The 25308-nt window shown below is 38.5% G+C and overlaps 1 protein-coding gene across 1 annotated transcript in view; it reads left to right on the top strand.

Annotated features, from left to right (window-relative positions):
- The window catches only part of LOC111869371 (probable RNA helicase armi), a 34491-nt gene that overhangs the window by 2428 nt on the left and 6755 nt on the right, over positions 1-25308 (top strand). Inside the window, exons 2-6 of the mRNA XM_023860854.1 lie at positions 3520-4698; positions 7686-8481; positions 9681-10066; positions 19914-20194; positions 23271-23525. Coding sequence (XP_023716622.1) covers positions 3520-4698; positions 7686-8481; positions 9681-10066; positions 19914-20194; positions 23271-23525 — 2897 coding nt within the window. The remainder of the gene's footprint in view (positions 1-3519; positions 4699-7685; positions 8482-9680; positions 10067-19913; positions 20195-23270; positions 23526-25308) is intronic.

The following is a 25308-nucleotide window of genomic DNA, read 5'->3' as shown; positions in this document are numbered from 1 at the left end:
GCCGATTGTCTAGAAAAAATGTGGGAGTCTCATCATCTCTCAACCCTGTGGGCCTCCACGGCCTGCTACATGAATAGCTTTACCTTAGCTTAGATGTGTCCCTTTCTGCTATGGAATGGCACGTTTTCAGGTTGCAAATGGAGGAGATGGCCTCCATATATGGAGGATATCTGCAAATATATCGTATAAGCAGTCATGGACAGCCGACAAGTTTTGGTCCTGCAGCTCCCTTGGGTTCCACAAATTGGTGGGAAGTTCTTGAGTGGCTACACAATTTGTGGCTTCTCAAGAAGGGCTCAGCTCCATTAAGTTATTTAGTTAGTTAGTTATGAAAATAATTAACAACTGGATAAAATTGTGTGGCCATTGGTCCTAAGAATTACTGTAACTGTTGTTTTCTTGTGGTTTTTGAATTTGGTTATTTAACAGTGCTGTCAGTATTGAAGCAATTAGTGTTGATGACAGGATGATTAATGAATGTGGAGCAGTTGGTGGAATGAGAATTGGTAGCAGAAACCCATACCAGCGCCTCTTAATCCATCATAAATCCCACGTGATAACCTAGGATAATATCCAGGCTGCCATGGTGGGAAGTCAGCATTTCTCACGAGGTAGACAGTTGAATAACACTTCTTATGAAACTAACAACTGGGGCCATGCGGTAGTGTAGTTGGTTGAGGCACTATGCTACAAGCCAGAAAGTCACGGGTTCAAGTCCCAATGAGGTCATTGGATTTTTCAATTGACCTATTCCTTCCAGCTGCACTATGGCCCTGGGGTCGTCTCAGCCTCTAACAGAAATGAGTATCAGGAATATTCTTGGAATGTTCTTGGGGGTAAAGGGCGGCCGGTGCGTACGGCTGACAAACTTACCATAGTCTGTGAGCGTATTGTCTAGAAAATGTGGGAGCCTCAACATATCTCAACCCTGTGGGCCTTCACAGCCTGTTACAGGGATACCTCTACTTTACTTTATGAAACTAACAATTAAGAAATATGCTACACCAAATATAATATAATTTAGGATGTGTACATTGGAACCTGGTTTCCCATCTTGTGTCTGCCATCCTCGTGTGATTTCATATCATCTGTGTGAAAAAAATGTAGTGTTTGAAGATGAACGGGGTGGTATGCATTCCTACTCTTGTAGGACTGAACACACGACTCACCATAACAACTGAAATGTTGACACTGAACAAGCATGATGGTAGCAGATGTCTTTGAATAAGATGAGTTTTGCACAAGTGTGAAATGACCACTGCTGTATTGCTTAACTTTTCTTGTGCAACTGACAGTTGATTAATATTATCTTCATATGACAAGTGAATAATGTATCTTAACTGCAGTTTATATGAGTGGATTTAAAGGAACATGAACAACTGTGGCTGTTTGTGTCTGGATGAAAGTTAACAGTTCTAATTTAATTTAATTTTCTTGTTTATATCAGATAAAGTTACAGTTTATGCAAGGGAACACCAGTCTTGTATTTTAATCACCAGTTGTTATTAGACTGAAACCAATGTACATGTGATATCTCTCACGTGAAAAAACCAGTCAGATGATACCAGCTATGGGCAGAGCATTCATGTAAACCAGAATCTTCTATCACTGCATGTGGGCTATACTTACCTGACTATTTCTTTACAACATAATTACCAATATATTTGCCTATTTCATTCTCATAATATTTTGACACTGTTTCAGACAGACCTCTTTCATCATACTAAAGAAAGCTAATTAGTTTAATTTTATGTAACGCTTCTGTTAAGTGTAGTAAGCATGTATAAAATAGTATGCAGATATTGTAAGCAATTTAACTCTAGATTACAAAATGTAGGTGCATGGTAGAAGAGGCTTTACCTTGCTGTAAAAATGTTTTGTATTTTATGTTAATGTTAATAGATTTAAGGATTTTCATCTCGGTAGAACTTTAGCCCACATTTGTAGACTGCTTAGACCCATTTCATAAACTGAGCCATATGAAGGGGCACTTCCTTAATTATCCCCACATTTATACAGTAGTAAGAAGGTTTTACCTGAAGACGGACACAGAATCCAGTCTCTGGAACATTGTGTTTTAAAAAATAAACAGGACTGTAATTTTAGATCTTATTTAGTAAGTAGGGTAGTTAAATTTAATTATCTGATTACTTAATTTTTTTTACCGTTGCTTGAAATGTATGAATTTGCAATCTTTCTGATATTTAAGTAAGAATACATTGCCCTACTACTTGGCAGTTTGTTAATACTTCAATGCTAGAAAAGTTACTAATGTGCCAAGTTTCATAGATTTTTACAAATTAAATGTAATTAGTAGAACTCAGAAGTTAATATTTAGGACAGTTCATAGACATACAAATCAATGTTGATGGAGCAGCAATTAACCCTTTATATTGTATATGACATAAACACCGTCCCAAGTACAACAATTTATTGTAGTTCTTTTGTCTTGCTCTCTTCTATGCTACATGTTTTGGCCGCAAACAGCCATCATCAGATGTATACACTTACGTAGCTGTTACACTGCACTTAGTTTAAAACTTAAAACCACGAGTCTTCCCAATTGTTCTTTTCGTCGTTACTAACAGGTTTCGATTTATTAGAATCTACTTCGCTGATATCTGTCTGATTTGTGCATTATCTTTTTTACCTACACTCGTCAATTTTGATTATTATGAACTGGCACTTTTAAAATCTTCAGTTCTAATTTAAAAATTCTTTTAAAAATTAAAATTCTCAGGGTTACTCGCCCTATGTCTGTAGTGCTGCAGCTGCTACTTCTTGTTTTCAGCACTGTTATCTGTAATATACAAATATTCGTATTACTATCTTATGTACGTTATGTTTTCTTATGTGTGTATATTGTTATTTGTACCTACTCTGTGTAGGCTCCCTGTGTGCATGTCGCTGCTTATATTTACTACGTGTGCTGTCTGATGTATTGTGTGCTGTGTTTTATGTTGGTGAGTGTAGGAGGGTGATGGGTAGTGGGGAGAGGGAGGTACCGTTAGTCTATATAGATTTCATGTATCGTTTGAAATATGGGATTGTGTGTTTTTGTGCGTGTGTCATTAATGTGTAGGCCCTTCTTACTTATTTTATATATATGGTATTTTTCTAATGTATTCAAATGTCTACCCTTCTTTCCTGTTGTTACAATTTCCATTACATCTGTTATTGTTCCGTATGCATGTCCCATATTTAGTGTGTGATTTGAGTACCTGGAATTGCTATTATTATTTCTAATATCATGTATATGTTCTTTATATCCGGTGTTAAATGTTCGGCCCGTTTGCCCAATGTATTTCAGTGGGCAATCTACACATTTCATTTGGTATATGCCACTTTTATTGTATTTATCTAATTGTGGTTTTTGTTTGAGTATATTTTCTATTGTGTTTCATGTGCGGATTGCTACTTTTATCTGTGTGTCTTTGAAAAGTTTTGTAATTTTTGTTACTTCTTTTGTACTATATGTAAATATGGCCCACTTTGTTTTATATTGTCTTAATTCATCAGGTGACTGGGTGGTGATTACTGCTGTGGTTGAAGTGAATGAGGAGGTGTGTGATTTGGGTGGAGAAGTGCTGGATATAGAGAAAATAAGCCCCCTCCGTACTCAGATACTGACTGGTTGTGTAACACACTGGAATCAGAACAGTGATGGAGTTGTAGACCAAAATGTGTATTTCACTCGAGATTCATGTGAACCTGGATATATACCACGTCTGGGAGATAAAGTTGTGGTAGAAGCTATTGAGAGTGAACAAGGCATACTCACCTGGCGATCTCTGACTACTGTCCCGGCATTCATAGGAAGCCAAGAGTTGCAACTTCCATTTCAGATCCCTGACCAGTTGGAAACCCTTCTGCAGGAAAAGAGGGGGATTATTATTACAAAACGTTTGAATTTTGGTGTGTTGAATATGGGTGAGAAGAAAGAAATAGTGGCAGAAGTCACAAATACTGGATTGTGCAGTCATTATTTTGTACGAGGAACATTTCATTCGCGTCGTTCAGAATCTCAGTTTGTCCTCTATCAGCCAAGAGATGGAGAACTAGATGTGATTCATCCCAGCCAGACAGTACAATTTCATTTTGGTTGTAAAGGAAGGTTTATTGGTAGTTCTTCAGAACTGTTTGTGTTTACCTTCAGAGGTTTCAAGATTGGGCGTAACCTGCAGGTGGAGGTACAAGATCCATTGCATAAGTTCATAGTGCCAGTGCAGAATGGGAGGAAGTTTGATCGTGACAGTGACTGGCAGAAAGCTCTCCAAGCAAGGAATAAGCGAATGTTGATTTCTGGGGTTAGACCTACTAGAGCACCTGCTTTTGTACCTGTTCGACTGGGATCATTTCCAATTCCTGATCGGCTGTGGCAGGCAGTGGTAGGAAATGATGGGGAAAGACGAAGCATTGAAGATGTCAAATTTGCCATAGAAAATGTTGCCCCATATATTTTCTCAGATCTGAAGATATCAAATTACAGTGATCATTTCCACGGTCTCCTCTATTTGGAGGAGATTGAAACTGTATTAAATATGCAGAAGTATGACCTTGAAAGAGTTTGCTTCCGGATAGCAGGACCTGATAAAGAATTCCTAGCACTTGAGGTTCCAGGTCTGGCTGAAAGGAGGCCATCACTTCTCCGAGGTGACCGTGTTATAGCATCAAGTGTGGTGCCACAGGACAGTGCAGGTGAGCATAAGATTGTCTGCTGTTTGTTCATTCTTTCCTTGAAGTACAGGGAGGTTTTTAATGAACTTGAAGCGTTCATGGTTCCTCACTTCACTGCGACCAGCGCATGGAGAGCCGCGGAGCACACTTGAATTTTGCCAATGACTCAGTATGCCGATATTATTTTTTTTTATTGCTAGTGGGGTGGGACTAAGTCCCTTGTACTGCAGCCACTTCTGGCCTATTTACCAGCCCCAGATGATAGGTGAGGGTGATTCTGGAGAAAAGTACTCGGAGAAAACCTGCCCCAGCGCCACTTAATCCACCACAAATCCCACTTGACCAGACCCGGGCCTCCGTGGTGGGAAGCCAGCGACTAACCGCTTGAGCTATGGCGCGGCTCAGCATGCCAATAACATCTGGAATGAAGGGAAGTTCTTACCTTTGTTCACCAATCACAGGAGGTGTTGCAAATGCTGTCCCTCTGCATGTAAATATCTTTCAAAATTAATTATTTCAGCCAATTGAGCTATGGCGCGGCTCAGCATGCCGATAACATCTGGAATGAAGGGAAGTTCTTACCTTTGTTCACCAATCACAGGAGGTGTTGCAAATGCTGTCCCTCTGCATGTAAATATCTTTCAAAATTAATTTTTTTCATTATAAAACACACAACAATCTTTCTCACTTACAGCACTCGAGATACCAACTTTCACTGGATGGCATCAGCAGTTGTGTTGCTGTTCCTGCACTAGACTTCGACACTCCAGTCTCCTGAACTAGACGTTTCATTGATTTCCTAGGTGTATGTTCAAGTGTGGTCCATGTGTCGTCTAACTTTTCCTCAATAAGCACTCGGTGCTTGTGTTTTTCCTTGTCTATTAAGAGTCCCATTGTTCTAAGTTTATTCACCAAATTATGAATTGTTTGTCTGCTGGGAACTTTTTCATCATGAAATTTATGTTGAAATTTTCTCCAACACTTTCCAGAAGATCTGTATTTCACATAGGTGTCATACAGAAGTACACTTTGCTCTAAAGCATCATGAAGCATGTCGTGCCACACTGCTAACTATTAACTAGGAACAAATGGCTCATGGCATTGATAACTGCTGCCTACTGCTGACAAAATATAAACAAACTCCCATGCATTAACATAATGCCATATAGAGTTCTACAGGTTTATTTTCCTTCATTCCAAATGTTACCTGCCATCAAGCATGCTGAGTCATGTGTCCTGCAGCACATAGTGCACCAGTCGCCACGAAGAGTGGAGCCATGAACTCGTCAACGTGATTAAAATCGTCCCTGTACATAAATGATGGCATGAATTGTTAAATGGATTGGTGTAGTGTTAATGTTCTAGACTAGTGTCTGGGAGGTGCTCATTTAATATCTCAGCTGGAACATTCAGTATACAGACTAAGTTTCTTTTTTGTGTGTGATTTTCCTCAGTCCAGGCAAATGCTGGGATAGTGCCTTGAACCAAGTACTTTCCAGTTCTTCAGCCATCCTACATCTGTCACTGTATTGTCTGAATACTGATAGCATCATAAAATAACTCGCAAACAAAAATCAAAGAATACATGAATCCTCTTGATTATTTTACTTTCACATTCATGTTCAGAACCTTTGGGTTTTTGTTTTAATACATTCTTAAAGCATGTCCATACCATGCTGCTGTATTGTATTGTTCAGTAGAACTTCCTGTATGTGTGTTTCAGTAGAGCAGACAAATGGTTTAGGGTAGGATGGCAAGATAAAAGAAAGTATATTTTTGTACGTTAATATATATGGTGCTGTGTGGTTCAGCATTTCCAACTGATGTAGAAGGAGCTGGTTCCTCCTCTTGGGTAGATGCCTTGTACTTCTGAGACAAACAAACTTCTTGCCTTGCAATAAATTAAGGTTGTTACTCCCCTTTTCTAAACACAACAGAAGTGTGTTATAAAAGGAATTAGCTACTTGTTTGTTGCTATAGTAATCTTTGGGAGTTGGCATGGCACAGTTGGTATAGCAATGGGCTGGACAGCCCGCATTCAGTTCCCTGCAGTGTAAGATTTTTCTCTTCTCCACAGCCTCCAGACTGACCCTGGAGCCCACCCAACCTCCTATCTAATGGGTACTGGAGGCTCTTTTCCCAGGTTTGAAGTGGCAGGGGCATGAAGCTAACCACTCTCATCCATCTAGAGCCAAGGTCAAGGAAAGTGGAGCTGTACCTCCACTTCTCCATATGTCTCCATGGCATAGTGCTAAACTAATTAAGCAAGGATGTTACCTTTTTTAATAGTAATCTTAAAATCCCAATAATAGTGACAAACCTTCATTTGCAAAAATTTTCATCTCTTCCATTTTTTATTTTATTTAATAAGATATCCAAGTTCTTCAGCCACTTCACGGCCTGAAATATTGTCAGTTTGTATTCAATTATAATAGTGTAGCAAATTTTCAGTTGATTCTCCAAGAAGTAAAACCACACAATGGAAACTGGATCAATAAAAATTGACAGTGCAATTCATAGAACTGCATAGTCACTAGGCAATAGTTAGTTAGTGTGTGTCCGAATCATCAACACTTGACTCACCCAAGTACTATATATGAAATGGGTAAGAGAATGTAACTTCCAAATAAATTTGCACTATTGGAAAATATTGGACTATTTGGCATCCAACTTAATCTTTGTGACAATGTGACACCTTGCTCAAGAACAGGACGATCGAATTCAGAAGTGGATGTTTGGTCATCCTAGTTTAGGGAACAATGAGATATGTAGATTAAATTATACAGAATATTTATAATTGTGTTGAAATATTATTATAAGAAAAAGTTAATATCAGAGTGGACTCCAAATGTTCCATTTATGAGATAAGCAGTTGTGCATGGATGTTGATTAAAAGAAGGGATTTTGTGTAGCAGTATTTAATTTGACACCATAGTTCACATTATTGAGTTTCTCCTAATTATGGTTCTTTTGTCATAGTTTTGTGAACAGTTATAATTTGTTTTCAGATTTTCAGTTTGAAGGCTTCATTCACAAAGTATTCAGTACTGAAGTCTGGATCAAGTTCAGTTCTAACTTCCATTTATCATACAATGGAAGTGAATATAAGGTTTCATTTCACTTTTCCCGAACCCCAATGAGACGATGTCATGCAGCTGTAAACATGGCACTGAAGCATTTAGGGCCACAGATGTTGTTCCCTACAACAGTGAAAGTTCAGCCACCACAACTACACTTAGAGGAAACAGAGTCAGCCTGTACATCAGATGGGCATGTAAGCTCAGAAGACATGAAGAACTGTACAGCTTCAAATGAATGTTCCTTTGAATCATCTGTTTCTGGTGGAAGGAGGACCCCACCGAGATTACCAGTTGTTGAACGATTATTTGGTTTAAAAATGTCATCCAATTCTATTGATAGTAAGAATGAGGACAGCCAGCTGTCTTCTTGTCTTTCTGACATGCCAGCTAAGTGTCGCATGAATGCATTACATAATAGCTCTAAAATGTCGGAAGATACACAGTCTAGTGACTTGAAGCAGTATGTTAAATGTGAGGAAACCACAAAACCACACAAGCAAAAAAATGGTTTGTTGAAGGAGGCCAAAGTTCTGAATATACAGAAAAGGAAGATAAAGTGGTTTAACAGTAATTTGAATTTCCATCAAAAGGAAGCAGTGCACAACATATTGAAGGGAGAGGCTCGACCCTTACCCTACGTGATTTTTGGGCCCCCAGGGACTGGAAAAACAGTTACAATTATTGAAGCTGTCCTTCAAATATTAACCCTTCTACCAGACAGCAGGTGGGTCATAGCATTTTATTTATTAAATTTTTAAACCAAATGAGATGGCTCAACAATTACATGTCTCACTTGCATGTAAAAATCACTATATTCAGATCTTGATCAGGAGTTTGAAACCTTCCTTCAAACTGTTAGCTGTTTCTTTGTGTCCCATGAAGCATTTACTGGGAAATTCCTTTAAAATAGACCCCAGCAACTTCCTTCCATGTCATTTCCCGTTCATTGTTTACAGTTATTAATTTCAGTGAATCAAAAAAGGTTTGGTAATTGAGAATAATAAATTATGAGCAATGTAGGAGGAAGGGTGGTTGTCATCTGTTTTAAAATACTATCTTGTCTTTTACCCCAGTAGACTGAGGATAGCCACAGGAAAATCTATAGGGTAGGAGTCCCCAGGTGGGATTCAGATTTGATATCTCCAGAGTGCAAGTCAGATTTATTATCACTGTACACTTGATTTAATTGCTGTGTAGCATGTGCATTTTATAAGGCTTTATTAGATAAAGAAACAGTTACATTAGTAATATTCTGTGCATTGTGCCATCATATTTTACATTTTCAGTTGGCTTCTGTCTGCAAGAAAATGAATAAATTAGTAATTCTTTTTAATGTCCATTATTTATTGTCTATCAGTATTGCAACACTTGTTTATTCACTACTTAATTTTAATTTTAGTTTAACATTATACACTTTGACACTACATGTTTTGGCCCCAAATGGCCATCTTCAAGTGTCTTGATATGTTACAAGTATTTTATTAAATTATGTTGATGGACGATAAATAATGGACATTAAGTTGAACAATTGCAATGGGATGCTGAAATACTGAATCATAGTAATTCTTTATTGAAGGTTATGAAGATAATATGAAACTTGTCTCAAAATTGAAATGGAAATTACACATGACTGTACTGTCCTCAGTTTGGATATATCTTTGTTCATATTTGTGGGTCATATGTTTGTCAGCAAAGTGACTGACTATATAGTCTCAGAGTGCAGATCTCTGTTGGGAATTGTCTCTTCATTGTCATATCTAGGACTGTTTGCCTGGAGTTTAAATGACTGAAGCTTGAAATTACCCAGTCACCCTCTAATATCAAGGTCTAGAATGTATAGAGCTGCAGTTCTGCTCCCACCCTGCACTTTTATGGATTGTTGTTTAGGTGGAAATGCAGACTAACCTTTTATCCTATTCACAGGTTGCTGGTAGCAACTCCTTCTAACAGTTCAGCAGATCTTGTTGCTGAACGTTTGTTGGACTCTGGACTCCTGATCCCAGGCGACCTGGTCCGTCTTGTGAGCTATCATTGTATAGCAGAGGGAAAACTACCAAAGAAGTTGGTACCTTATTGTACCACTGGAGATACTGGGTTGCTGAGTAATGATGCTGGCAATCCAACCACAGTGGATGAGCCCCTGAGAACTTCATCCAGTGCCCAGACACTCGGAAGACACAGAGTAACTGTTGGTACTTGCATTGGCCTTGGACAGCTGTACAGCATGGGGTTTACACGAGGACATTTCACACATGTATTCATTGATGAAGCAGGACAAGCAACTGAACCTGAAATATTAGTGCCTTTGGGTTGGTAATATCATGGTTTTATATTGTGTAACTTTCTGGTCATGGTAGCCGAGCGGTCTAAGGCGTGCACTGTCTTTGCTCGCTTGGAAGCCGGGATTGTGGGTTCGAATCCCACTCAGGGCATGGATGTTTGTGTACAGGTAGAGGCCTTGCGATGAGCTGATCACCCGCCCAAGGAGTCCTACCTTTTGTCTAAGATCTAGAAAAACTGAAGTGAACGGAGAAGTTCATGGAGGTAGGCCTAGGCCCACTGGGACTGTAGTGCCAAGGAAAAAAAAAATATTGTGTAACTTACTATTTCTGTCATGATATTTTGGTTTGTTACTGCCCTTGTCAAGTATATGAACTGGGCTGCATTTTCAGACGATGTATTGGCAGTTCCGTTAGACCCAGATGATGGTGACATGCATTGTCACTTAACACTTTGCGCACCAGCAATTTAAATATTTAAATCACCCTGGGGACTGCCATTTTTTTTACCTACTACCGTAACTTGTGCACTGTTCACTTTAAAAATTAATATAAAATCTCCTAATTAATTTTATGAACTAAAAATTTTTGAGAACACTTACCAATGCTCCTAGAAGTGCTTGACGGCGTGATGTTTCTTGAAACATTCCCCTCTGTGAAGTGGAATTACACAAAACTTGCAAATGTAGACAGTCGTTCTCCTTTTCTTGTGAACTTCACAAACACGACATTGCCTAGAAGGATGCTTCCCCTTGAAATGTTCACTCTTCACAATTTTTGTGAGGGTATGTTTCCGCACAACACCCAAGAGTTGCCCAGGGTGGTCAAAAGGAGGCCTGCGTGGGGTGGGAGTAGATGGGCCCGGTCACACTAAGATTGTGTCTGCCGCCGGTTCTGCCGCCACCATGTGGTCTATAGCCCAGGCTTTTGCCACATTCAGCAGAAATGCCTTGTATTTCAATTTTGAATGAGGGTTTAGATTTTTGAAAACCAAAAATGAATTGAAAATGGCACATTTTATAAGGCACAAGGCAACTTTCTTTGTCCACTTTACTGTTTTCCAAGGAAGAGAATAATAGGCCAAGTACTGATCGGCTGTATCAACTCCCTTCATGAACATATTATACTCAGAAATACAAACAGGCTTCTTTACCTGTCCATGTCTCCTTTGAACATTAACCATGCTCGAATTGTGAATCGTGAAAATCATATTCACAACACGAGTATCCCTCCAGGACTGAAGAAGAATATCCCCCTTCCTCCTGAATGTGGTTTCACCACATTTCAGGGATTTACATTCCTCTTTCAGATCTGGAGGAAGGCCTCTGTTCACCCTAATTGTTCCACAAACACGTACTTTTCTCGAAAGTAGGTGTTCTGCAGTTGCCACACTGTTATAATAATTGTCTTGATAGACATGGTGATTTTGATCAAGATAGGGTTCCAAAACGGAAAGAATGGTTTCTTGTAATTTCTTTCCTTCGCCAGAATATTGTCTTGATAGACATGGTGACTTTGATCAAGATAGGGTTCCAAAACGGAAAGAATAGTTTCTTGTAATTTCTTTCCTTCGCCAGAATAAAATTCTAAATTTCCAATATAGTCTGAAGTGCTTTCAGTAACTACATGAACAAGTAGGCCATACTTTGTAAGTTTCCCAGGATTATATGTTCGCATATTGCACTACTCACTGACAGCTTGCTACTTACAGCTTGAAGAAATCATCATCATCACTGACACGACAGCCCTTTTGTTATTTCCTTTGTGAAATCACATTGGATCATTGAGGTAAAAACGGATAAGAAATGAAACGCCTTCGTCCAAATCTAACGTTTACTGGAGACTAACTTCATTCACAAACATTTACATGATACCAGAGGTACATTAACANAAAGAAAGTAGCAGTGGGTGTGGTACCAACTTATGAACAATATATATCACTAGATAAATATGGCCAACACTAGAACTATAGTATTACAACACCTCCCCTTGTTGGACATATTTTACAGTCAAAATCTATAATTACAATAACCAAAAGTAAAACAAGTTTACAATTCCACACCGAATTTCAAACCTATCTTTAAAGACAGCTCATTTATCTTTGGACCATTAGTAGCTTTAGTCAGCATATCAGCAGAATTAGTGCTTGAATCTACATACTGGATACTAATATCTCCATCATTAACATATTCTCTAATCTTATGTTGCCGCATTCTAAAATGCTTGTTGCGTTCAGTAATCTTATTCTTTGTGCACATATCATTTGCCTGTAAATTGTCTCCAAAGATTATACTAGGAGTAGATACTGCTACATTAATTTCTGACAGAAACTCTCTCATCCAAATAACTTCCTTGCTACACTCATATAATGCTATATACTCAGCTTCGTTGGTAGATGTGGCTACAATGTCTTGTTTCTTGGACTTCCAAGACACAGCTCCCTTTGACATCATGATAACATAACCCGCCACGGATTTACTGTCATGTACATCGTTAGCAAAATCAGAATCAGAATAAATTACTGGGTCAATTTCAGATTTTTCATAGGTCAGCCGGTATTTAATTGTATGTTTCAAGTATCTCATAATTCTCATCACCTCCAGCCATCTCCCTTTGGTCGGACAATGGCAAAACTTGCTGACTTGATTTGTTGAAAAAACAATATCTGGTCTAGTACAAGTGGCAATGTACTGCAACCTACCTACTGCTGCCTTGTACTGAATCTCATCAAAGGGCTTGTCACCATCGAGAAAATTGTTATAGTTTGGGTCCCTTGGAGTTACACATCCTTTACAATCAAGCATACCAAAAGTTTTCAGTGTTTCATTCACATAATTTTCTTGATGTATTTTAATTACATATCCATTGGGTCTATCCACATTAATACCTAAAAAATTTGACACAGGTCCCAAATCTTTAACGTTTAACCTTTGAGAAAGTTGTCTTTTGCAGTCATTCACATCCTTTCTAGTTCCACAAATAATCATATCATCGACATAAATAGCCACAATAATCCTGTCATTAAAGAAAACACATGGATCTTTAGTACACTGTTTCAATCCGAAACTGACAAAGATGAAAGTAATAGTATCATTCCAGTCCTTCCCAGATTGATGTAATCCATATATGCTTTTCAAAAGTAAACATACATCATCAGCATTACCCTCTTCAAACAGTTCGGGTTGGCGCATGTATACAATTTCTTTCAGAGTACTATTTAAATATGCACCTACAACGTCGACATGATCAACCTCCCATCCTCTATCAACAGACAAAGCCATTAGGATCCTAAAGGACGCTCGTCGCATTACTGGGCTATAGCTATCCCAGAAATCTATACCATAAACTTGATGGAAACCTTGGGCTACTAACCTGGCTTTATACTTAAAAGTGCCATCATCTTTCTTTCTCAGGCTAAATACCCACCGGGAACCTATAACATTAACATTCTTTGGTTTTCTCACAACTTCCCAAGTTTGATTTTTCTTCAAGTTCTCTATCTCTAATTTCATTGCTCCAATCCAGTGATCTCTATCAATTCTACTAAGCGCCTCCCCTACAGATTTAGGTTCTGCCAATGTAATTTCACCACAATCTACTTTAGCACAACATTCACATACAACTTTCTGCTTAATAGTTCTCGTGGTTCTACGGGGTTGTACATTTTCTTGGGGTACATTTTCCAAATTATCCACATTTATGTCATTACCTACTATACTAGGTTTATCATCATTCTCATCTACACTGGGATGTGACCCACCCACATTGTCTTCTGTATCAGTACAGTCTGAATCATATACATAAATGGGTGTTTCACTCTTAGTCTGAATCACAGTCTTTCGAATAATAGTCTTATAAGGAAAAACACTTTCTTCAAACCTAGCATCTCTGGATATGCGAATCTTCTTCTCATTTACACTATAGAGTCTATACCCTTTAGCGTCCCTAGCACTACCAAGGTAAATACATTCAACTGCTCTGCTGTCAAGTTTATCCTTGACATTTAAATTCAGATCCCAAGCCCTGCAGCCAAAAACTTTCATTTCTCTGGCCATATCTATAGTAAATGCCTTCTTAGACCAGACTTCAATGGGAATTCTTCCTTGGATTGCTTTAGATGGGCAACAATTTCTAATATTACTTGCGGTGAGTACCGCCTCTCCCCAGAAAGACTTCGGCAATCCTGCATTCTCTAATATGCAACGAACAATGCATAGCAAAGTTCTATTCAACCTCTCAGAGCGTCCATTTTGTTGTGGGGTTCTAGCTACACTTAACCTTCTGCCTATTCCTTTCTGATCCAAGTATTCATTAAATGCTGCACTGCAATATTCTCCCCCATTGTCTGATTGTAAAAATTTAATTCGTCTCTCTTGTAACACTTCAACTTTCTCTACATATCTTTGAAAGGCTGGTAATACATCACACTTGTTTGTTAAAACTTCAACAGTTGAGAATCTTGAGTTATCGTCTAAAAAGGTTACAAAATACTGTTTCCCACCCAAGCTTTGTGGTGTAATTTTTCCACATACATCTGAATGTATCACCTCCAAAACATTCTCTGCACTTTTGGAATTCTTACAAAATTTCTTTCTGTGTAACTTTCCTGTGATGCATACATCACAATTTAATTGACACTCATCTACACCACAAAACTTTGGTAGGGTTTTCATATGTCCAAATCTCTGATGCCATATGGCTTCACACTTCAGGGCCTTGGCCTTCATAAGATTCATTCTCTTTTCTATTTCCATCTTACTACTTATACTACACATCAAACTCTTGCCTGACACTGTATAATATTCACACTGAAGATGGTATAATTGATCTCCCTTTCCCCTGGCTACAAAAATGACAACTCCATCCTTTGAGACTGTTATTATCCCATTCTTTATATGTGCTTCACAACCCAACCTATCTAATTGTCTCATTGACAACAAGTTACAATCCAAACCAGGTACATATGAACAATTATTTAATCTTAACTTCTTGCCTCCATATTCATTTGTTACCTTTAAGGCTACACTCCCTTTACCCAGCAAAGGAGTACTCGTCTTCCTTTTCGCCAACATGACGTTTCCTCTTACACCCTCATTTAAGTTGTCGAATATATCCTTGTAGGGCGTCATGTGGTGGGATGCTCCTGAATCAAGAATCCACAGATCCCTGAACTCCTCGGACCTACTTCCCGCATGGGCTGTCATGACAAATTCCTCTGTTGTTTCAATGTGTTCCTCCGCTACTACAGCTATTTCTTCTTCTTCTTCATTCTCCTTTTGAACTTCTGCTATTTTGGCGGTTCCCCCATTATTCTTTAGGACATTAAACTTTGGACACAATTTAGCAATATGTCCAGCTTGATTGCATGCAAAACAAATTACATTCTTCTTTACATTTTGGTCACAATTGATCCCTTTACTTTGGTTTTTGAATTTTCCATCACGTTTTGGGTAATAATTATTATTCTTCTGGTACCTAGATTCTCTTCTAAGTAAAAAGGCTTTTTCTTCTTCGTTGTTCTCAAAATCTCTGTGAATTTTATCTTGTTTTTCTGTCAGGTATAATTTGCTAATTACCTCTTCTAAGGATGTTTTGTCCTCTTTACTTGAAAAGGATAACATGAGATTTTCATATTGTTTGGGTAACCCGCTGAAAATAAAACCAATATGTGCTCCTTCACTAAACGGTACATTAGCATTCTTCAACTTCAAAATTAAATTTTGTTTCCTCGTTAGGTACTCATTCATGCTTATTTCGTCAGTCTTTTTGGTCAAAGCTAATTCTTCAATCATCAAGGCAATATGGACCCATGTGTACTCACAGTTTCGCCTTTTCAGCTTTTGCCAAACTTCTGCAGCTGTAGTCAGATGTGCTATCGACGGTACATATTTATCTTCTATATTCTCGGTAATAAAGTTAAGTGCTTCAAGATTTGTTTGAATCTGACCTGGTGTCCAATCCTCTTCTACTCCATCATATCCGGGCTCCACGGCTTCCCATTGCTTCCTCTTTCTTAGGGTTAGCGTTACGCGATGTTTCCAGATTGTGTAGTTATCGTCATTTAAAGGTTCTATGCGTCTTCGGTAAACTTCTTCTGACATCTTGAAATATTATATCGTCTTATTTACTTCCTTTCTTCAAAATCCCATGCAGCACGTGGGACCGAGAAATGGCCGTCTTTGCCGTTTAGGTCCGTACCTTCACTTATCCTATTGTCTTCACTCGTCTTCTGAGTCTCCAATCCGTTTTATCGATGTCCGGCGCAGTGCTTGAAGACTCTGGGCCCATAACCTGTTATTTCCTTTGTGAAATCACATTGGATCATCGAGGTAAAAACGGATAAGAAATGAAACGCCTTCGTCCAAATCTAACGTTTACTGGAGACTAACTTCATTCACAAACATTTACAAGATACCAAAGGTACATTAACAAAAGAAGTAGCAGTGGGTGTGGTACCAACTTATGAACAATATATATCGCATGATAAATATGGCCAACACTACAACTATAGTACTACAACACCTTTGTGAGCCGTGGCCTTCCTCAGGATTGCTCACCATTCTTCTCCATTCGATGCTACATTCCTCCAGTTCTTTACATCCAAAATTCTTATGTCCTGCCACACACATTCTTCCCATCTTAGTCTTGGTCTTCCCACTCTCCTATTTCCTTCTGGTTTAGTATTAAGCATTTTCTTAATGGTTCTATTCTCGCTGGCACATATTATGTGTCCAGCCCATTCAAGCCTTTTCACCTTTATAAATCCAATAATGCCTGGTTCATTAAACAGTTTGAATGGCTCATGGTTATACCTCTTCCTCCATATTCCATTTTCTTCCACTGCTCCAAAGATATATCTCAAGATCCTCCTTTCAAATATACTTAACAGTCTTTCATCCGATCTTGACAGTGGCCAGGTCTCAGAGGCATAAGATAGCACTGATCTTATAAGTACTTTATACATCATAGTTTTGGTTCTCCTGGGTATTAATTGGGATTTCACGTGTTTCCTAAGGCCATGGAGACATTTATTTGCTGCAAGTACACGCTTTTTTATTTCATCACTGATATCATTTTTACAGTTAACTTCTGATCCAAGGTAAGTGAAACTACATACAACCTCAAATTTGTATGAGCCAATTTCAATATATGTAGGTCCATTAGCACGGTCTTTCTTGGTTACCGGCATGTACTTTGTTTTATTTTGGTTAATTTGTAGATTCATCTTTTTTGCTGCTCTTTCCAAATTAAGAAAAGCTTCTTTCATAGATTTTTGTGTTCTACCAATTATATCAATATCATCTGCAAATGCCAAAATTTGAACTGACTTGTAGAATATAGTTCCCCTTGTGTTGATGCCTGCATCTCTAACTCCCTTCTCTAATGCTATATTGAACAAGAGGCAGGCTAGGGAATCCCCCTGTCAAACTCCATTTCTAGTTATTATAGGGCTGGACAACACATTCTGAATCTTAATTTGGCATTGGGTCTCTCTCATGGTGGCTCTGACTAAGGCGATTAACTTCCGTGGAATGTGCATCTCTTCCATTGCCAGAAAAAGACTATATCTATGGAGTCAGTCTGATCGGAAGTCAATGAAAATATGATGTGTTTCAATTTGGAATTCATTACACTTTTCAAGGACCTGTCGAATAGTGAAAATCTGATCGTTAGTTGATCTTCCTTGACGAAACCCACATTGGTAATCCCCAATTATGCCTTCCACAAAGGGAGAGAGTCTGTTAAATAGAATGCTGGAAAATATTTTATATGCTATGCACAACAGACTAATTCCTCTATAATTATAGCATACCATGACATCGCCTTTCTTATGGACAGGGCATACGATACTTAGGTTCCATTCCTCTGGGATTATTTCAGTTATCCATATCTTAACTATTAGCTGATGTAAGTGCTTGGCATATTCTGGGCCTTCAAATTTCACTAATTCTGCCGTGATGAGATCCATTCCTGGAGCTTTATTATTTTTCAATTTTTTGATAGCTTGTTCTGCTTCTTTTATGGTCGGTGCTGGCTCTTCAGTCTCAAAATTTCCTTGATTTCGGGCTTGAAGAAATAAAGGCATTTATTTTCCATTGCAGGGGCATACAGTTACAGCGAGGTCACATAACTGATTAGTCAGCAAACATTCCAGAAGCTTAACAGGCAGCTGCGTGCAAGCTGGGTGGTGCCAGAGTGTTGTATAATGTGTTGCAACTTATCATGTTCTAAAAACGTATTAATACGCGACTGGTCCGCCACACTTAAAAGCGAAAAATGCATTAATGCATGCGCGGTCTGCAAAGTGTTAAGTGCTGGATTTTATTGTGTATTATGCAATTACCTGATAAGATTCCACTGCATTTAGTTACCATGAATCCTTCTAACTCTGGTGTTTCTGACACTAGGATTTTGTCCTGTATTATGATGATGAGACATACACTTATGCATTGTTTCCTGCATGTATTTTCAGAATGATATTTAGTTTTTTTTTTCTCTTTTGTTTTTGGCATTTATGTTTTCTGTGGTGACCTGGTGTTGTAGGGATTCGGTAATGGATCTTTTGACAGGTCTTTAAGTTCAGGATCAGCTGAGTATCTTCCAGATTACTTATCTCTGAAAAACATAAAGTTCTACGAATGGTCATATGATGTATACCAGGTCCCCAGTGTGGTTTAAAGTTCACATTAAGAATAAAAATTTTTTTTTGACAGACATCCTATCATGGACATCAAAATGAAAATTGTACCCTATAGTTTCTCCCATCCAAAGTGGGGATTCTTACCTTCATGCTTGACAAGCAGACAGAAAGGACCTTTAAGGAATATACCTGAAAGCATAAGCCACATCATCTGATTCTGTAACAAATGTTTGATATTGCACTTGTAGCTGATATGTTCCTTTCAATTTCTAGTCCCTTGATTTTGTTAGACTTCTGTGATTTCATATTCTAATCCAGTGATTGAGGTTAGCTCTTTTTAACAGAGCCAGTGGAGTAGTTGTCTCCCACCTCTTCACCTAAGGATGGAAACAGATTCAGTTTCCAAAATGTTGTGTTCTTTGGCATTTTTAGAATACCAAATGTTGGAGAAAGTAAAAAAACCTGGTAGTTCTGAGAAGTCCAGCTTTACTTACAAGATATTGTGGCATATTTGCTCAAAACAAAAACTGGGAGCCAGAGCAACAGCCATTGCTAGGTAACAGTTTTGTAACATGCAACAATGGAGTAACTATTGCAAGTAGTGTTTTCGGCACGGTCAGTTCCAAGGCTATATAATGAAGATTAGCTGCCAGAGTCTTGAGATGCCAGTTAGAAGAATAGAAGGTTGGTGTGAGATAGCCACCAGCCAACAAGGACATGAGCCTGGAAGCAGGGAAACATCCACTGGTGAAGATATGACAGGCTAAGACTTAGTACATGATGTAGTGAACTGCAGAATATGTGAATTAGCAATAGCACTATAGTTACTTATAGTTATGATATGTCAGTGTTCGGTAAATTCATCAGTTCTGAAAAGTATATATGTTAAAACTGTAAACGTTTTTGACTGAAACCACTTGATTTAGTCTGTTGGTCACACTTCCCAGATCTACAAATTAAAAAAAATATATATTAGATGACTCTTCTTTTTGTTTCTATCATATCATTATAATTCCAACTTTACATAATGCTGAAAGCAAACTTTTATATCTGTGTGCTATAATATCTGTCTTTATTAGTTTTGTTGGCAGTTAAATTTGTGACTAAGGAATTTGATATGGTTTTGTAACAGTGCACTTACAGTACATCAGAATCAAGTTAATGAAATTGGCAAAGAATGCATTTGGAAAATGTATGTTCCCTTACCTTTTGATTCTTGTTATGTGTGATCTGCAGCTTTCATCCACACGAGCCGAGGACAAGTGGTACTTGCTGGGGATCCACTTCAGCTTGGACCTGTTATTTTGTCTCCTTTCGCTTCCCAGATGGGTCTAGCTGAATCATTCCTGTCTCGTCTGCTTCAACGCTTTCCATATCAACGAGATCCACAAGGGTTTTCCCATTCTGGAGGCTACAACCCTCGTCTCATAACAAAATTAGCCTTAAATTATCGTTCAGTTCCAGAGATTCTCACACTGCCAAGTTCATTGTTCTACAATTCATACCTCCAGCCTCAGGTACATGAAATGCAAGTGTTTGGTTGATTGTTGTATAACGTAATCTTTTTATAGCTAACATTATTTTAAGATGCAAAAGTGTGAAGCTAGTATAACCTCTGTACTCCACCCATTTTTATCATACTTTCTGTTTATAAGGAAAGAAAATATACTTTTGAGATGACTGCTGTCTTCTACCACTTCAACTTATGAACCATCTGACCAATTTTTATATTTGCTGTGGACCTTATGCTGTTAAAGGCGTGTGTACGTGGGGGGGGGGAGATAAGCACTGAATGATTTGAGCTAGGCATGTGACATTTTGTATGGAGTTAGATAATAAACATGCCTGCCAATTTGGTATTATTCATAAGTCAAGAATTTAAAGGCATGGCAAGTGTGCAAAGTCTTAATTAAGGTTTAAAAATCTTCCATTGCTTATCCTTAGTACTATATGGCCATTAAAAACAGTCCCATGATATGTCCTAAAAATTGACTCACAAAAATATTTTTATTACCCTTCTTTATGACCACTAGAGGGGGAGAGGTGGTGGTGGTTATGATGATGATGATGATGATGATGATTGCTGCTGCTGCTGGTCAGTAATATACACTCAACTCTCGATTATCTGGGGGCGGATAAACCAGTTTGCGGCTTAACCGGCACTACCAGGGCTTTTTTGAGGCTTATATGTTTTTTAGTATTCATTCACTTTTGTTTCACTTGTAACACTTATTTTCGCACTAGTGTGAACTGAGCTCTGCATTGTTTGGTTCCGTTATGCTAACACAGTGTTCTAGGGTAGGGGTGAAAAATGCAAGGATTTGTGGAAAGTTTCAAGGACAGATACACCGCCCCAGTTAGTCTCTTTGTATTGATCTTCAAGTGTGTTAGCAAAATGTCAGGGTGTAAAAGGAAGCGTGTTGTGTTAAGTATTCAACAGAAACTTTAAATTATCAATCAGTTGGGAAAAAGAGGTGTAGTTAAACAATTAGCAATGCAGTACGGCACTGTTCGTGATTTGAAAAAACAGAAGAATCAATTAATTTCCTTTGCTTCGTCTTCTAATTCAAGTGGAATGAAGAAGAGAAAAACCATGAAAAAATCAACATATGATGATCTTGACAAAGCAATGCTGATCTGGTTTAATCAACTAAGGGCACAGGGAACAACAATAACAGGAGCAGTTTGTGACTCGTGTGAGCCGGGCTTCAAAATGTTAAGCAGTGATGAAATCATAAGTTCAGTGGGGGTGCAGCCAGAAGAGCGGGAAGAAAGTGAGAATGAGGAAGCGGTGGACAGTGCTGCTAGTAAGAAAATCACATGGTGCTGCTCTTAATCATTTGGAATCCTTACTAGACTATCTTGAGAGTGAATAGAACAGTTTATTAAGTGACAAGCTGATATTACATAGGCTTCATACGGATATCCGTAAAAAGGAAAATGCCATGAAAAAGCAAACGACAGTATTAAATTTTTTTAAGTGTTAAGTGTGAATATTTGTAAAAAGTGTTGGATGTTGTTGAACACTGTGATTGAAATAACTAATTCATACTTCAGTGTAATGTAAAAAAAAGTATTAAATAGGCCATGAGATGACATAAAAATGAGGTTGAATAAATTTAAATACAGGTAGGCCTATAGTATTATGAAGGTACAGTATTACAGTATTACTTTTAATAAAATTTGTCTTAACCAGGTTTTCAATTAATCATGATTTCCATCCTCACCATTATCCCGGATAATCGAGAGTTGAGTGTACTTGTATTTGCAATTACTAGCAGTAAGAATTTACATCAAGCAGGATTCAGTCTGATCATTCCTGCATGACTCCAGCATGCTTGCTTGTTGCCTGCTTGATGCTGGTTTCTTGCTTCACTTACCCTGAAGATGGAAGTGACATGTTCCTCCAACACATCAGTTGACTAAATTGACTACACTGTGTTATATCACAGAAGATAGAACTCTGCTAAGTATGTTCTGGTTTTTGTTACTAAATTTGTTTCATTTTGTACTTCCTGAAATTTATCAAAGAGGGAGAATTTCTGTCATTCATGAAAAAGAATGGAGTCTGACTTAAAACTCAGTATGCTTGGAATACTTGAAATAATAATAATAAAAGTAAGTAAGAAAAACAGAAAGCTGAAAACATATGTTCTGCCAACTAACAGTGTAGTGTACTTACATAACACAGATTTCTGACTTGCAGTTTGAATAAAAAAGTACATGGGGTGTATATCTCTGTATGTCAAACAAGTGTCAGACATTGAAATAATCCAGAAACTTGTTCAAAATCAATGAAGATCTCACAGAAATAATTATAGATATAGAAGTTTGGAACTTAAATTCCACCAGGTGTCACGGTACTTATTTGTGTTTGCTATATCTCCTTTTTTTATACACTTGTGAAGTGAAAAGGTTGCACTCTGCCTTTATGAGCCCATTCCTTTGTGATTATGCAGGGTAGCCACATGTTCAGAGCATATAGTTCAAAGCCATAAGGAAATACCTGTCTAGTGCAATAATTAGGCAACCAATCAGAATAGTTTGTGTTCATATTTCATAGTTTAAAGAGTGTAAGTGGTTTAGATATCTTGAAGGGAATTTTATTACAGAAACTTTGTATACTTGAAGTTATTTAATTGCATAGTCATTTTGAGAAATATGGTATTACAATGAAATGTTGATACAAGAATGCACAGTATATAGTCATGAAGTAGCATATGGAAGGGAACTCATTTCATTAGCAGCATCGTGAATCAGTGCAAAAATACAGCGTTATCCCAGTGTAAAGAAAATACACTCACTGCAAACCCAGGGTAATGCAAATCATCTATTGATAATATTCCACTGCTGAAGCATTTTAGGTTTCTGTGACAAACAGACTCTTTGCTACAGTAAGAGTGGATAGAAACCAATACACTAGACAACAAATTGTGATTGCCAAGAATGCATTAAGCTTCTTTTGAGTTTTTTAAATGGAAATTCTTTCACCTTTTTCAAAACCAAAATTTTCCTGTCCCCACTTTTTCATATTCATCTCATCTGAGAACCAAACAATGTGACTGTTAGCCAACAAACTTCTTAATGGCCCAGGTTTCACAAACTGTTGGTCCAGAGGCTGATCTGCTGGCATCTTTGGCATCTGAGCTGCCAAAGCGTAGCACAGAAGATGGTGGTCCACCAGCACTGGTTTTCCATGGAGTCAGAGGAGAGAATTATCAGGAAGGGGAGAGTCCCTCATGGTACAACCCACAGGAGGTAGTGCAAAGTGTGTACTACCTTAACATGCTGTATGGTGTGGGGCTGGCTTACGGTGATGTGGGCATTATCACACCATACCAGAAACAGGTCAGTTTGGTATGAGAGACCAGCACAAGAATGTATACCATGATAAGTAATGATATTTGTTTTTATTTATTATTCATCAGTGCTGTGTGTAGCTCAGACTGTATATTGTGACATGCTGCTAAAGGCTGGACTATGGAGCATATTTCAGCATTCGTTGCTGGTCAACGGATAACATTTCCTAGGCAGCTGAAGAGAATGCAGCATTGGAATTCTAACAGTGAGATTCCATGGTTACAACGAATTGTTCAAAGCATTGTATGACAGTGGGAAACCCAAACTATTGAGAAAGGTGTTCCACAAGCGGTCCGCAAAAGGCCTATTTAAGAGTACTGAATGTACCAGATAGACAGTTGAGTTCTAGAGGTTGTCAAAAACAGTTCAGTTTTCATCTGATCTTAGAAGAGTAGTCATTCTTCAGTTTGGCTTTGACTGTAGCAGAAGCAGTAATTGTGATACTGAAAGTGATAATAATTGAACTCGCTGGTGTAAAAGTGAGCATTCAATAAACGCATTTGCCAAATCTGAGACCTGCATGAATTTATTTGTCGCGTTACATAGGCAACACACGACAATGTCATTGAATGGTAGAATAGATAGTGAATAATTAATTCAAAGGATGTGGAAGAAAGTAGTAATGGCCTAATTTGAGAGACTTGCTGTTATCCTAGCATTTGCTTGGATGGACTGAGGAAAACACTAAAGAAATCTTCATTAGGATGGCTGGTCTCTGCTCTGAGATTTAAACCTGAATTATCTGACTATGTAACACAAGTTACATCCAATGGACAATGACATTCAGTTACTCATGGTCTTGGTATCATCATCACTTAAGTTGTTTTAATTGTTGTTATTTTTAGAGTTATTATTATCCATTAGAAATGGGTTTAGATGATGAACATAGAATGTACAGTGATACTGTATGTATTTACATACTAGGTGGTTCAAATATGACCGGGACTGATCTTTTTCGTAAACAAGCCGCACTGCGCAGCAGCTGTGCGACCTTGAGAGATTGTAGCCACAACCTCCACTCTCCCTCCTGTTAGGGTTAGAACCTGTTCAGTGCTGTCTGGGAGTTGCTAGAGCGATGAGCGTACAGAAGGTACCACGGAGCGTGGAACAACGCATTGTGATCAAATTCCTCGGAGAAAATGTCCCATCCGCTGAAATTCACCACAGACTCCAACAACAGTATGGGGAAGAGTGTCTCTCATGGACCCGTGTGTTTGAGTGGTGTAAGTGCTTCAGAGAGGGCAGAGAGCGCATGGAGAATGAACCGCATGATCGTCGGCCGCGAACATCTGTCACCAAGCCAAACATTGATCGTGCAGATGCACTTAGTCGTGAGAATAGGCACATCACTATCAAGGAACTTGCAGCAATGCTGTCCATCAGTGTTGGTAGTGTAGAAGACATCATGAAATACCACCTGCACTATTGCAAGGTGAGTGCACGGTGGGTACCACGCACTTTGATGAACGTGAACAAGATGGTGCACATGCAAGCTGCCAGTTGTCTCCTACAGCAGTTTGAAGATGAAGGTGATGCATTTTTGAAGTCTATAGTGACCACCGATGAAATGTGGGTGCACTACTTCATTCCCGAGTCCCAGCAATCATCACACGAGTGGCGGCATACCAGTTCTCCCAAACCCAAGAGAGCACGGAGGAGCCATTCAGCAGGAAAAGTATAGGCAGCGTTCTTCTGGGACTGGCAGGGGGTTATCCATGTAGACTTTCTGACAGATGCCAGAACAGTCAATGCAGCTTATTACTCAGACCTC

The sequence above is a fragment of the Cryptotermes secundus genome, unplaced genomic scaffold (genome assembly GCF_002891405.2).
Source record: "Cryptotermes secundus unplaced genomic scaffold, Csec_1.0 scaffold584, whole genome shotgun sequence".
NCBI lineage: Eukaryota > Metazoa > Arthropoda > Insecta > Blattodea > Kalotermitidae > Cryptotermes > Cryptotermes secundus.
This window is presented reverse-complemented; position numbering and strand designations above follow the sequence as displayed.